Here is a 14,574-nt window from a genome sequence, read left to right on the forward strand (position 1 = left end):
TGACTATAATATCAATGAGTCACTGTTGGAATCAGCCAACTCGTACAAATACCTGGGTGTAACACTTTGTAGAGATATGTAATGGAATGATCACATAGGGTCAGTCGTGGGTAAAGCAGGTGCTAGACTTTGGTTGATTGGTAGAATACTGGGGGAGTGCAGTCAGTCTACAAAAGAAATTGCTTAAAAATCAGTCAAGTGACCCATCCTAGAATATTGCTCTAATGTGTGGGACCTGTACTAGATAGGACTAACAGGGGATATTGAACTTATATGCAGGAGGGCAGCACGAATGGGTACAGGTTTGTTTACTCCATGGGAGAGTGTCACAGAGAAACTGAAGGAACTGAAATGGCAGACTCTTGTAGCCAGACATAAGCTATCCCGAGAAAGTCTATTAACAAAGTTTCAAGAACCAGCTTGTAAGGATTATTCTATGGACATACTACAGCCGCCTAGGTATCTCGCACACAGGAATTGTGAGGATAAGATTAGAGTAACAGAGGCATTCAAACAATTATTCTTCCCACACTCCTTATGTGGATGGCACAATAAGAAAACCTAATAACTTGTACAATGGGATGTACCCTCTGCCATGAACCTCATAGTGGTTTGCAAAGTATAGATGTAGTACAGTATTTTCTGTAGTTTGCAAGTAAGATTGGTTCTTCAGTTATTGTGGCAAATATATAAATTTCTCTCTTCCTCTTAAAGGAGATTTTAATTCCCTTAGTTCTCCACGGATAACTTATTTTTTAATGCAACTTCTGGCTAATTTAATAGGAAATTAACTTTCAAATATTGACACAAATATAGAAGAAACTGAACTGACATTAACATCTCTTTCTGTATATACCTTATCCCATACATCCTGTTTCAACTTTTTCTTAGAACACAGTATCCTGTTCTCATTAATAAGCCTGACTCCTCTATATGAAGCTGCCTCAGGAGTGTAAGATCTGTTGTTTATTTCCATTAATTGCGCATCATGATCCGACAGTCCATTAACAACAGGGTACACACTAACTGTTTCAACATGAGCAATGTGCATAAAAATGTTATTGGTCAGGACCATACTATCTTACTTCACATGAGTTGGAAATTTAATCACTGAAATGAGATTTAAAGAGGCAAATAATGATTCCAGTTCATTTTTCTTACTGTATCTTAAGAAATTTATATTGAAACCTCCACAAACTATTAACTGTTTCTTCTTGTCTGACAGGTAGCTCAATGATGTATCTAGTTTTCTCATAAACAGCTGAAAGTTTCCTAGAGGGCATCTATAGACTGTTACAATTACTAGAGAAGTATTCTGCACAACTCACAAGCACATGCTATAGGTTCTGATCTACACAAAAACTGTTTGTTTCAATGTTTTTAACTTGGTATCCAACTTTTATGTATGTTGCAACTCCTCCTTTTTCCATGTTAACTCTACATGAAAATTATACTAGTCTATAATTGCTGATATTTAACGTCTCCATCTGTGTGGTTACATGTTGTTAATAGATTGTTAATTTTGTGTTAATTGCAACAAGCTTAGCTTCTAATGTTAGAGTCAATAATATAGAACATTGAGCATACAAGTTTGAACAGTTTAGTTATTTTGTAATTTGGTTTGTTAGTAACACTGCAGACTATTAAAAACTCAACATAAAATAGTTAATCTTTAAATGACCTTTAATAGCAGTAGTAGTAGTAGTAGTAGTTGTTGATGGGGGTGGCGGCAGTGGTGGCGGTGGTGGTGGTGATGCTGCTGCTCTTCTTTCTTCTGGTTCTTCTTTTTCTTTTTCTTCTTCTTCTTCTTCTTCTTCTTCTGTTGTTGTTGTTGTTGTTGTTGTTGTTGTTGTTGTTGTTGTTGTTGTAATTGTTGGTAGTGTTGTTGTTGTTGTTGGCTCTGCTGCTGCTGCTGATGATGATGATGACGATGACACTGCCAACGTTGGCTCTGCATCCACATTAGATACCACAGCTGTAGTCACTACTGTTGTAAGCATCCCCAGTTCTGTCTCTGTAGTACTTGTTACACTGAAAACTGCTTGCGTTTCTCGAGACAAACTTCCATGTATCATTACAACACTTGTATTTCCACTTTTCTGGAGAGGGACATGTGGAGGCTTCTCCACAATTTCAGGACTCTGTCCATCAGTTGTAGATGTGGGGCTACCTGAATTATTACTCAGGTAAACTGTTGTCTTCCCTGAAGTAATAGAACATTTTATTAAAATATGTTTTTCTTTCTTTTTAATTTACTCACCAATGTTTATAATGTTGTAAGTGAAAATTTACAATGCTTAAAAGTGGGATTAGTAACTGAACTATCATTATAGACCTACAAGAAGGCTGATAGGCATGCAACTAGCAATATGAGCCTAGGCACGAGAGCTCTATACTGTTGTGTGGGCTACTGCCAGCAATACACTAGGCATTGCCACCCACGTGCCAGCTGGTATCCGGCCAGTTACTGGAACAAGAGACACTTCAGTAGATGGTGTACGTGACACTTGCAGCAGCAGCAGCAGCAGCAGCAGCAGCGGCAGCAGCAGCAGCAGCAGCAGCAGCAGCAATGCCACAGCAAACCCTCTTTGCTGCACATAAATACTGGCCATCCAGATGGGTCGATCATTCATCAAAGTGGAGGGTTGTCGAGTCGTCAACCGCATAGTGCCAGTTTCTGCTGTGAGGTCACTGCCACCATACTGCCATCCCAACTGGATCTCCTGCCAGAGGGTTTGGCCACTACCAGGTGGGTCAAGGATAGAACTGAGGCCCACCCAGCCACCGAGCCTCTGGGGCACTGGGGCACTGGGGCACTCGTCACGGCCAGTCGCTTTCAGCTAGCTGCTGGTCCGGGATTTGCTCCCTGGACATCTAAGCCCGTCTCTCACCATGGCTGGGTGGGTCTCTCCTCCTTAGCAATCTGTGTGCCATTTTCAGCTCCCACATCAGCTCTGCTTAGCTCGGACTCTGGGCGGGGGACATAGGCTGCCTGAGGTCACACCACGACTTGGCCGCCCTGAGCACAGCATGGCCATCAGGGTTTGTGGGTGGGCTTCCACATTCCAGTGCCAGAAGATGTAGGTTTGAGCTTTTCATATTAACTGTTTGAGTAATAAAGGGATTGTACAACATTTAAACAGCTTCTGGCTCAACCCAAACCACCATCCTCCAGCAGAACATATCCACACCCTCTAAAAGTAGTGTCAGAAATAATGGTGGAGACCACAGTAGTGGTTCAACATTCCAATCATGAAAGAACAATGATGGCAGAAGCAGTGGGAAAAAACAAGTTCTGACTTCAAATTTTGGTTTGGGCCTGTATGGTTATTTCTTTCTCCTTCCTTTGAACTTTGAGAACATTGTTATTTTGTGCTTTGGTAGTAACAGACAGTAATCAAAATTGCATGATGTAGAAAGCAGGAAGCAATTCAACTTCTGTGTGATCATGATGCTCAAATGTGACCTGATAATTTAGAATCATGGTGGAGTTCGAGAGTCTACAGAGGAAGAGAAGGGAACAGTCCTTTCCTAACTTGTACCTGCCTGACCTAGATACCAGTACAGCATCATTGGTGACTTGTCCTCCAGGTAGATCAGGGAAAGATACTTTTATTTTTGTAGATAATGTACTGACAGTTGCAAATGTGGGAGAATGGAATGCAGGGTCAGACCGAGAACATTTTTCCACACAAATGACTATTTATTTGCCACCCTCCCTCAACCCTCTTCCCTCATACACTTTCACCCACTTGAGTATTCACCATTATTTGTGAAACATGCTCCATACAAATATTGCACTTGGGTACCTCTAGCATCCCTGTCATCTTGGCGCCCCCAAGTGATTGCTTGTGTCACTTGGGACTTAAACTGGCTCTGATAGAATGACAAGCAGTAACTAACAAGGGAAACTCCTCATTACACTCTCCTCAGATTCAGTGGTAAGGAGGGCCAGTAGACAGCTCGTCAAGAACTGAACACAAATAAAGCATGAAAACGGAAAGGTGTGCTGGACTGTGGAAAAAAAGCAAAATGGAAACAGTGAATGGTGCAAGGAGAAGAAGTTCAATATAAAGCAGCATGATAAAGCAGCATGTAAAAGCAATGGCATTATGGTTAATTAGTTACAGTGTTCGACTACCAAGATGGCTAGCCATGTTCAAACTGCTCTCTTGTGCCAATTTTTATTTTTCACTGTTTGTATTATCAAATTTGTGTCTGTGTCAATGTGTAATGTCTGTTTGCGACAGCGAAGAGTAACCATAGGGACCTATAATGACAGTATTCTGCACAACTACTCTATTAGCAGCTGAAACAAAGTAGCTCTTGAATGGGAACTGCAAACGTTACATGACAAGGCAATAAGTCAACAGAATCCTCCACCAGAAAACACATCTGGTGTATTATACATGGCATTAGTGACAGTACACGTGTCATACAACAGGAATCTCTTATCAACACAACTAATTTGTATGACTAGTAAGTGAGTGAGATATGCCTCCTTGCCCGGTAAAGGTGTTCATATGAATGTGAATGAGATTACTTCCAAGGAAATGGTGAAAACATGATAGTTTGTCACATAAGCTGCAACAAATGAATGCAAGAGTTTCACAACAACACAGTTCTCTGTGCTCTGCCAAAACACTTGTTTTTAACATTTTTGTAGTTGTGTTCCAGTTTGGAGGTCTTGACTCTAATTCCTTTGTTGTAACATAGTTGACACCCATTTATTTGTTGTTTTCATTTCTGTGAGACATCTATGTGGTATCTTGCCTACTCTCACTATTCATCACATTTACTTGTGATGACATATTGTCACCACATGGCTCATATTCTACAACCAATGTATAGTACGACAACTGCCAAGACTACAGAAAGAGAACAACCATTTCAATTACCAGACAGACAGATCATAACGTTGTGAGAAAAATAAATGGCATGAGGGGGTTTCGAACACGGCTCACCCGCTTGGCAGTCCAACATCGTGACCACTTACTACGGCGCCATTGCAGCTTAAGGCTGCTCTTTATTGCACTTCTTGTTCTTGGACAGTTCACTGTTCCTATTTTGCTTTTTTTTCCCAGTTCAGTACACATTCTTTCTGTTTTCATGCTTGATCTGTGTTCACATACTATTCAATTAATGAATGACACAAATGCCAACATAGCCAATCTTGAAGAAACAAAACAGAGGGCACTAGATGCATTTTTATTGGTTTGTCAGCTGAAATTTCTTGCAAAGTACGAGTAGAATTCTCAAAAACCTTAACTTAAACTGTAACAGATAGCATTAACAAAGACAGATGCAAGTCCAAAAACAAGGGAAAAGATGGTGGCCTTTGCCACACAAAAATTATATTCTCTAATTTTCATCAACCTGATCACATTCGGTAGAATCATGGGAAACCTCAGTGTGGGAGGCGTGAGAAATTTGGACATTCAGAAAGAGAATCTCTATGCAGATTTCCACAGGCACAATGAAGATGGCCACAGTGTAGAGCTCACAGTCTGGCCTTAAACAAAAAAGAGAATGATGCGGCCACTGTGTAGCATTTCCAGCACACAACTGCTCGCAACTGTGTAGTCACCCAGACTTTAAATGCAATACACAATATGTGGCTTGGATTGCACCACTTGTCCAAGTCGCTTACAATCACAAGGCATGGGCCAATCTAGTTTCACCATGATTACATGCAATGATGACAGATTGTACGTACTAGATCAATTGACCAACAGGTTTACTGCTGCAAACGCCCGCCCTTGTTAGCTGAGCGGTCAGCACAACAGAATGTCATACGCAATAGCCCAGGTTTGATTCCCAGCTGGGTCAGAGATTTCCTCCATTCAGGCACTGGGTGTTGTGTTGTCCTTATCATTTTATACCCATCAAAACACAAGTCGCTGAAGTGGCATCAACTCCAAAGACTTGCACCAGGCAAATGGTCTGCCCCAAGAGAGGCCCTAGCCACACAGCATTTACATTTTTTTTATTTTTCTGATCCAAAGGATTCTCCTATTGCAACTTATGGAACCAGCACTCTAACGTTTGACATGGGCCTGCATGACATGTTCCAACAGCAGCTTTTGGTCGCAGTCAGCAGAGAACCTGTCTTGGCAAGGGAAAGGGGACAGGGGGTGGGGGGGGGGGGCAGACTTTCATTATTCCCATCTCTCTCTGGATCGTAAGCATGGACCCCTGAACACCACAACAGTGGTGGATCTGTGATCGGCATCAATGGTGTCCTACCACAGTACGCACAGCAGCTGTCAACAGATACCAACCCACTGGTGCAGGCATCAGATCTGGTTGCTGCTTGCGATAACCATCTATGACTTCTCTGTGACTGCCATGCAATGGAAGAAGAGTTATGGCTGATCACACAGTGTTATGAAAAAGTCAGAAGACAGATTATCAGCCCACATGCAGAGAATCAGACAGCATGCTAAAATTCTTTCAACCCCAGATGACCTCAGCCTACACACTTCACCACGCCTACATCAGTAGGCTACAAGAACTGAACATACGATTAATACAATGTGCAGCCACTTGGTCCAGCACAAAGTACGATGGCTGGCCCCAGGCAAACTTTATCCAGTCAAATTTGCTATAGACAAATTACTGCAAGCTGGAATGATCAGACAGTCTAATAGCTCTTGGGCCTTGCCCATCCACCTTGCTCCCAAAGAGAATGGCATGTACTGATTATGTGGGAATTATCGGGCACTGAGCACTCTTACAGTTGCTAATAGCTACCCAATCCTGAACATTCTAGGCTTGAGGCATACCTTAGCAGGTGCTACTGTGTTCAGTGTTATAGACTGTAGAAATGCTTACTTGCTAAATCCTATGGGCAAAGAGTACATACCCAAGGTGTGGGTTGTCAACGCATTTGAACTTTATGAATTTCTGTTGATGCCCTATAGCCTGAAAGAGGCAATGGAAATTTGGTAGCATTTCATACAAATATTCTCTTTCTTCTGTGCATATCTGGATGATATTGTCTTTTCCCTTTCATTGCATGAACATGAGGAACACTTCAAAATCATTTTTGGAGCAATGAAACATTTTGGCAGCATTCATCAGTGAAGACAAATGCCATCTGTGAAAATCTGGTATGACCTTTCTTCCCCATTCCATCAGCAATGACAGCAACTGACCAGCTACACTATACACAGAACTCACCCGCCAGCTGCCTATGATCCCACAACCACTACAGATTATGCCAATTTCTTGGTATAGTGAACTTTCAGTGATCATACTTACCCCGTTTGGCATTCAAGCTCCACTGTAAAAAGATATGTGTGGCAAAATAGATGTTATATGGATGCCAAAAAATTCAACAAATGTTTGATCAGTTTAAAGTCAGCCCATCTGATGCAAAATAAATAAATAATAAATTTGATAAAAGACTTTTCAAATGATCTATGGAACATGTAACTAACAATGTTGGCACACCTGCTGCTGATTGCTCCCTTGTCAGTCACAACTGACACAAGCAATATGGCGACTGGAGCAGTGCTTCATCAGACTATAGCAGGAGTACAGCAACCACTGTGTATCTTCTTCTTCTTCTTCTTCTTCTTCTTCTTCTTCTTCTTCTTCTTCTTCTTCTTCTTCTTCACAGAAACTATCTGTGCCACAGCTCAAGTGGTCAGCATATGATTGGGAATTGTTGGCAGTATATGCAGCGGTGTGTCATTTCAAAGACAACATAGACGGCAGACAACTTACAATTTATACTGATCAGCACCTCCACTCATGGATTACATTCATAACACATTGAAAGACTGCTGCCAACAACATTTGTAACACCTGGACTATACCACACAGTTTATGACCAATGTCCAGCACCTTCATGAGCCAGACAACATGGTCACAGACTAAATCACCCGGATAAACATACTTTCAGTGGATATCAACTGCGATGAAGTAGACAAAGCACAACAGGATGAACAAACATGCAACCTCCTAGATATTATCCTGACTAGGTCAGAAATAGTATCCCACACTGTGCTCAATTCCTCTGCACAAGTTTGTTGTGATGTGTCACAAAACCACACCAGACCCCTCATTCCTCTCAAAATGCGGAATGCCTTTTTGGACCGATTACTCAGACTGTCACACCCAGGAGTATGACCCACAACCAAACTAATAAAGGACAGTTTCATATGCCCAAACATCAAACAAGTTTGCAAAAATTGGACACAAGCTTTCACAGCTTGTCAGCACTGTAAGATGGGATGGCTTACACACCCAAAACATGGTCAATTTGTAATACTTGAGGGTGCTTTCGGCAAGTTCACCTTGACCTAGCCTGACCCCTCCCACAGTCAGCAGGTTTCCGGTAGATTCTCTCTCCAGTTGACTGGGCCATCCTCTGGGTCGAAGCCGTACCTCTCTCTGACATTACAGCATAAACTACGACAAGGGTATTTGTACAGTAATGGATCTCATGTTTCAGCTGCCCTGCCATCACCATAACTGACCACAGTCATCAGTTCAAGTCATCACTATTTACCAAACTCTGCCATCTTTGCAGTGTCCAGCACTTCAGCATACGTATCACCCTCAAAGCAATAGGCTGGTGGAATGCCGCATACTAAAAACAACATTCACATGTCATGGTGGTAATTGGACAAAGTCCTTGCGGTGGGTGTTTTAGGTGTGTGTTTCATTTGTAAGGAAGACATCCGTGCTTCATTAGTGGAAATACTGTATGTTGAGCCACTCACAATACCAGCCAACTTCATCTTGGCAACACCACTGCTGGCAGTTAATGATCCACGTACTCTCATCCACAGAGTAAAACAGAACATCACACACCTCATAAAACCACATGCACAGGCACACAATTCACCCAAAATGTTTGTTCATCATGCTCTAAAAGAATGTGACTGCATCATGTTACAATATGATATGATCTGTCCTGCCTTGCACCCACCATATTCAAGCCCCCACAGAGTGATAAAATGTGGAGGTAACACCATTTACAATATTCTCCATGGGAAAGCAACCAATTTTACAGTGAACTATCTCAAACCCACATGTATTCTGCAGGGTACCAGCAACACAACTAATGCAGGTATGACACAATCAAACGGCAATTCTCACATCCCTCGAGAGTTCAGTTGCACATCTGACATGTTTAATAAAAACAACACTTTCATAATGAAATTCAATGTGCAGCAATTTCAACAGAAGATGCAGCAATGAAACTGGTTGACAACTTCATCATCATTTGTAGAATGGCACAGGGAACAGCAGGTCAATGATGGATTCCTCTCCAGGCAATTCCCTCACAACTACAAACTGTCCCATGATGTCAAACTAATGACAATTACATCACAATAATCAGCTGATGGAGTCTTTATCACCACAGCTACAAAGAAGCAGCTTCTACTCACATTTACACAAATGGAGTTCAGAGTTTAAGGCAGTTGCAACTAGGAGTTCCCTAATTGTTCCTTAATTTATTCAGTCTCAAATACAGCGAAACATATAACAATAAAAGTAGTAATACTATAAATAGCAGCAGAAATTCACAAATGCTGCTTACTTGTCATGCATTCAAGATAGAGTACAACAGTTGTTAATGTGATATGGGAAACAGAACTTAAAACAATCTTGAAATGGTTATTCTATAGGTAATGTAATGAGGATTACACTAGAGGCAGCAATTATCAGCAATCTTTTGAGGTGATGACTAATTATGTGTGAACGAATGTTGAACTTTTAGAAGTTTTGGATCTATTCCATGGTAATAATGAGCTCTGATGGAAGTCTACTGCTTACCATTTGAGGTGCTTTGGCTTTGGTCAGAGGTTTCCCTGGCTTTGCTCTTTCCTTCTGATTGGGTCAGGAGGGAGAACATCTCCTTCCGCCCCAAGTATCCACCATTTGGGACGGTCTCACAGCCATGAGGGACTTCAGGTACATCCTGTGCAGCCACTTTCTCATCTCCCACAGGCTTCGTTGGGATTGTGGGTTTCTGTAACATTCATTAGTGCCATTATAAGCTACTCCTAATCTATATTCAGTGTCTGTATACTGGTTCTTGACATCCATTTTATTTCATGTATGATTAAAGGTATCAAAATGAATATTGCAGCAAAAGTACACAGAGATGTGTGAGAAAAGTAACGAGAATGATTTTTTATGTACCAGAGTTTATTTATTTATTTATTTATTTTCAAACAGCAATATTGTCTTCTTTAAAGTAGTTCCCTTAGGCAGCTACACACCAGTGAAATCCTTGTTCCCAGTCTTGGTAGCAGTGCTGAAAGGCTTCAAGTGGTAGGGCTGTTAATAAGGCAGGCACAGTCTTTTGATTGTTCTCCAGAGTCCAAAAATAATGTGCTTTTAAGACTTTCAATTCTGGGGAAAGAAATAAGTTATAAGGACTCAGATCCGGTGATAGGGGACGGTGGGAGGTATGGGGGGGTGGGGGGGGGGGGGCAACAGGAACACCTTTTGAGGGTTGTAATGTCTGGTCTCACTCCACTCACCCTTTTCATGAGGCTTTGAAAGACATCTTTATAAAACACTTGGTTGACAGGTTGTCCTGGAGGAACAAATTACTTGTGAACAATACCCCTACTGTCAGAAAAAAAATCAACACTGTTTTATCTTTGAGTGTCATTTGAGCTTTTTTCAGTTGAGGAGATTCAGGCTGAGCTAGACAAGGCCAGGGGAGATTTTGACAGGTTAAGGATGGAGAAGGGTAAAAGAGAGGTGGGAAGTGGCAACAGGCAACAAGAGGAAGAGGCCTAGAAGCCTCAAGCAGTTGCTGGTGTAGACAGGGCACAACAAACTTTCTGCAACAAATTGAAAAGTAAGAATGTAGGGAAATCAGTAAAGAGAAAGAAAGTGTTGTTGTTAGCTAGTTCCCATGGAAGAGGTGTTTGCCAACTTTTGCAGGATGAACTAGGATCAGAATACCAGGTCACCAAATTTTTTTAAATCTAGTGCTGGTTTGGAGCAGGTGACAAAGGATTTAGGATCACTTTGCAAAGATTTCACTAAGAAAGACACCATGGTTATAGTGGGTGGGCCAGGTAATAGTATTGACAGAGATCCAGAGTACCCAAAGCATACAAGTGCTGAGTTTGTATCTGTTCTTATGCACCACAACTGACCTCATTTGAAGTCTCCTGTCAGGAGAGTTAATTTGGAGCTGGAACAGCTGCTTATGTCGGGTGCAGGGTCACACATTGGTGAAGTTTGATTCTCTCAATAGGTGGGATTATACTAGGCGTGGCCTTCACCTCAACAGGAAGCAAAAGGTAAACTGGCTGGGAAAATAGCAGGAAAGTTAAAGGGGGAGGCACTGTCATGAGTGCTAAAATACCAGTGGTTAGAGGGTTTTAGGGTAGGGAGGACAGAAAGAAACCAAGTTTTAAGAGAGGTTAAGATTGAGACAAACGTTCAATATGAGAAAGAAACCAAAATAACATAATTCTAGCTTATTACATCAGCATAAACAGCTGTTGGTTAAGAATTTTCAACAATCAGCAGAAATTCCAACTCAACCCAATTTTAACTCAGTCAATGTGAAATGTCAGCTATCTTAATTGTATCAAAATGTTCAAGGACTGAGAAATAAAATTAATGAATTAATCATCTGCATAGATTAATTAGAGTCCTCAAACCCAACTGAAAATCTGCCTCTCTGAACATCACGTGACCACTGGTATAGAACTTTTTAAGTGTTACAGGATTTAGGTTCATCTCACATTTACAGAGTAGAAATGGAGAAAGGAGGAGATGCCACATTCATCAGGAACTGTCATAAATTTAAGAACAGAGACATTCATAAATTTTGCCTTGAACAGCATATGGAAGCATGTGCAACAGAAGTAGAATTTCATAAAAAATCCTTCATAATATTAAGTGTATATCGAGCACCTGCAGGTACCTTTAATGTGTTCATAAACCACTTTGAACCTGTACTGGCCCATTTAACAACCAAAACCAAAGAAATAATGGTTGCTGGTGACTTCAATGAAGATTTTCTTAAAGATAGTCCCAATAAGAACTTATTTGAGTTAGTGACACTATCATTCAACTTAATTCCCACTGTAAATTTCCCAAGTGCTCACAAACAGCCTTTGATAATATCTTTATAGAAAAGGCCAATGAACGAAATTATGTTACAAAACCTATAGTCAATGGTCTCTCAGACAATGACAGCAGATCCTTCTGTTAAATCTTAATACTGAACAGGACATAAAATCTGTTACAGCTGAACTCAAGAGGGTAATCAATAAGTCAAAAATTGATTATTTTAGGACACTCCTCAGAGACATTCACTGGACTGATGTTTACAGTGCTCATGGCATGAATGAAAAATATAACACTTTTGCTAATAAAGTGCTTACCTTACTTGAACACTGTTTTCCTCCACAACTAACCAAGGTTAGAACAATATATCTAAACACAAAGATGATGTAACTTACCAAACGAAAGCATTGGTATGTTGATAGACACACAAACAAACACAAACACACACACAAAATTCAAGCTTTTGCAACCCATGGTTGCTTCATCGGGAAAGAGGGAAGGAGAGCGTAAGGAGTCATTCCAATCCCGGGAGCGGAAATACTTACCTTAGGGGGAAAAAAGGACAGGTATACACTCGCACACATACACATATCCATCCGCACATATACAGACACAAGCAGACATTTTAGGCCTTTACAAATATGTGTGTGTGTGTGTGTGTGTGTGTGTGTGTGTGTGTGTGTGTGTGTGTGTGTGTGTGTGTGTCTATATATATATATATTCATTCACCTGGTCCTACTCTAAATCCCATGCCACTTTCCTTGACGTTGACCTCCACCTGTCCAATGGCCAGCTTCACACGTCCGTCCACATCAAACCCACCAACAAGCAACAGTACCTCCATTATGACAGCTGCCACCCATTCCACATCAAACGGTCCCTTCCCTACAGCCTAGGTCTTCGTGGCAAACGAATCTGCTCCAGTCCGGAATCCTTGAACCATTACACCAACAACCTGAAAACCGCTTTTGCATCCCGTAACTACCCTCCCGACCTGGTACAGAAGCAAATAACCAGAGCCACTTCCTCATCTCCTCAAACCCGGAACCTTCCACTGAAGAACCCCAAAAGTTCCCCACTTGTGACAGGATACTTTCCGGGACTGGATCAGATTCTGAATGTGGCTCTCCAGCAGGGATACGACTTCCTCAAATCCTGCCCTGAAATGAGATCCATCCTTCATGAAATCCTCCCCACTCCACCAAGAGTGTCTTTCCGCCGTCCACCTAACCTTCGTAACCTCTTAGTTCATCCCTATGAAATCCCCAAACCACCTTCCCTACCCTCTGGCTCCTACCCCTGTAACCGCCCCCGGTGTAAAACCTGTCCCATGCACCCTCCCACCACCACCTATTCCAGTCCTGTAACCCGGAAGGTGTACACGATCAAAGGCAGAGCCACGTGTGAAAGCACCCACGTGATTTACCAACTGACCTGCCTACACTGTGAAGCGTTCTATGTGGGAATGACCAGCAACAAACTGTCCATTCGCATGAATGGACACAGGCAGACAGTGTTTGTTGGTAATGAGGATCACCCTGTGGCTAAACATGCCTTGGTGCACGGCCAGCACATCTTGGCACAGTGTTACACCGTCTGGGTTATCTGGATACTTCCCACTAACACCAACCTGTCAGAACTCCGGAGATGGGAACTTGCCCTTCAGCATATCCTCTCTTCTCGCTATCCGCCAGGCCTCAATCTCCGCTAATTCCTAATTTCAATCTGCCGCCGCTCATACTTCACCTGTCTTTCAACATCATCTTTGCATCTATACTTCCGTCCCGACTGACATCTCTGCTCAAACTCTTTGCCTTTACAAATGTCTGCTTGTGTCTTGTGTGTATGGATGGATGTGTGTGTGTGTGCGGGTGTATGCCTGTCCTTTTTTCCCCCTAGGGTGGGTCTTTCCCCTCCCGGGATTGGAATGACTCCTTGCCCTCTCCCTTGAAACCCATATCCTTTTGTCTTTCCTTCTCCTTCCCTCTTTCCTGGCGGGGCAGCCGTTGGTTGCGAGGGCTAGAGTTTTGTGTGTGTGTTTGTGTGTCTATCGACCTGCCAGCGCTTTTGTTGGGTAAGTCTCATCATCTTTCTTTTTAGATGTATTTTTCCCACGTGGAATGTTTCCCTCTGTTATATATATATATATATATATATGATAGAGGGAAGCATTCCACGTGGGAGGGATGTATCTAAGAGGAAGGATGGTTAAACTTGCCAGGCAGGGGCGCTGGCGGGTCGATGGACGCGCAGACGAACGCAAGCATGCACGCGGGATTCTGGCTTTCGCGACCAACGGTTGCCTCGTCGGGGGGGAGGGAGGGACAGGGAAGGACAAAAGGATTTGGGTTTTGGAGGGGAGGGTGGGGAGTCATTCCAGTCCCAGGAGCGGGGGGACTTGCCTTGGGGGGGAAGAGGGACGGGTGTGCACTCGCGCGCGCGCGCATGTCCATCCGCATATGCACAGACGCAGGCAGACATTTGTAAAGGCAGAGAGTTGCCTTTACAAATGTC

At 42.4% G+C, this 14,574-nt stretch overlaps 1 protein-coding gene across 1 annotated transcript in view; it reads right to left on the reverse strand.

Moving 5' to 3' along the window:
- LOC126175148 (uncharacterized) overlaps positions 1-14,574 on the reverse strand; it is a 215,756-nt gene that overhangs the window by 162,617 nt on the left and 38,565 nt on the right. The window contains exons 3-4 of the mRNA XM_049921710.1: positions 9,793-9,988; positions 1,682-2,203 (exon numbers count right to left, since the gene is read on the reverse strand). Coding sequence (XP_049777667.1) covers positions 1,682-2,203; positions 9,793-9,988 — 718 coding nt within the window. The remainder of the gene's footprint in view (positions 1-1,681; positions 2,204-9,792; positions 9,989-14,574) is intronic.

This window comes from Schistocerca cancellata, chromosome 3 (assembly GCF_023864275.1).
Source record: "Schistocerca cancellata isolate TAMUIC-IGC-003103 chromosome 3, iqSchCanc2.1, whole genome shotgun sequence".
NCBI lineage: Eukaryota > Metazoa > Arthropoda > Insecta > Orthoptera > Acrididae > Schistocerca > Schistocerca cancellata.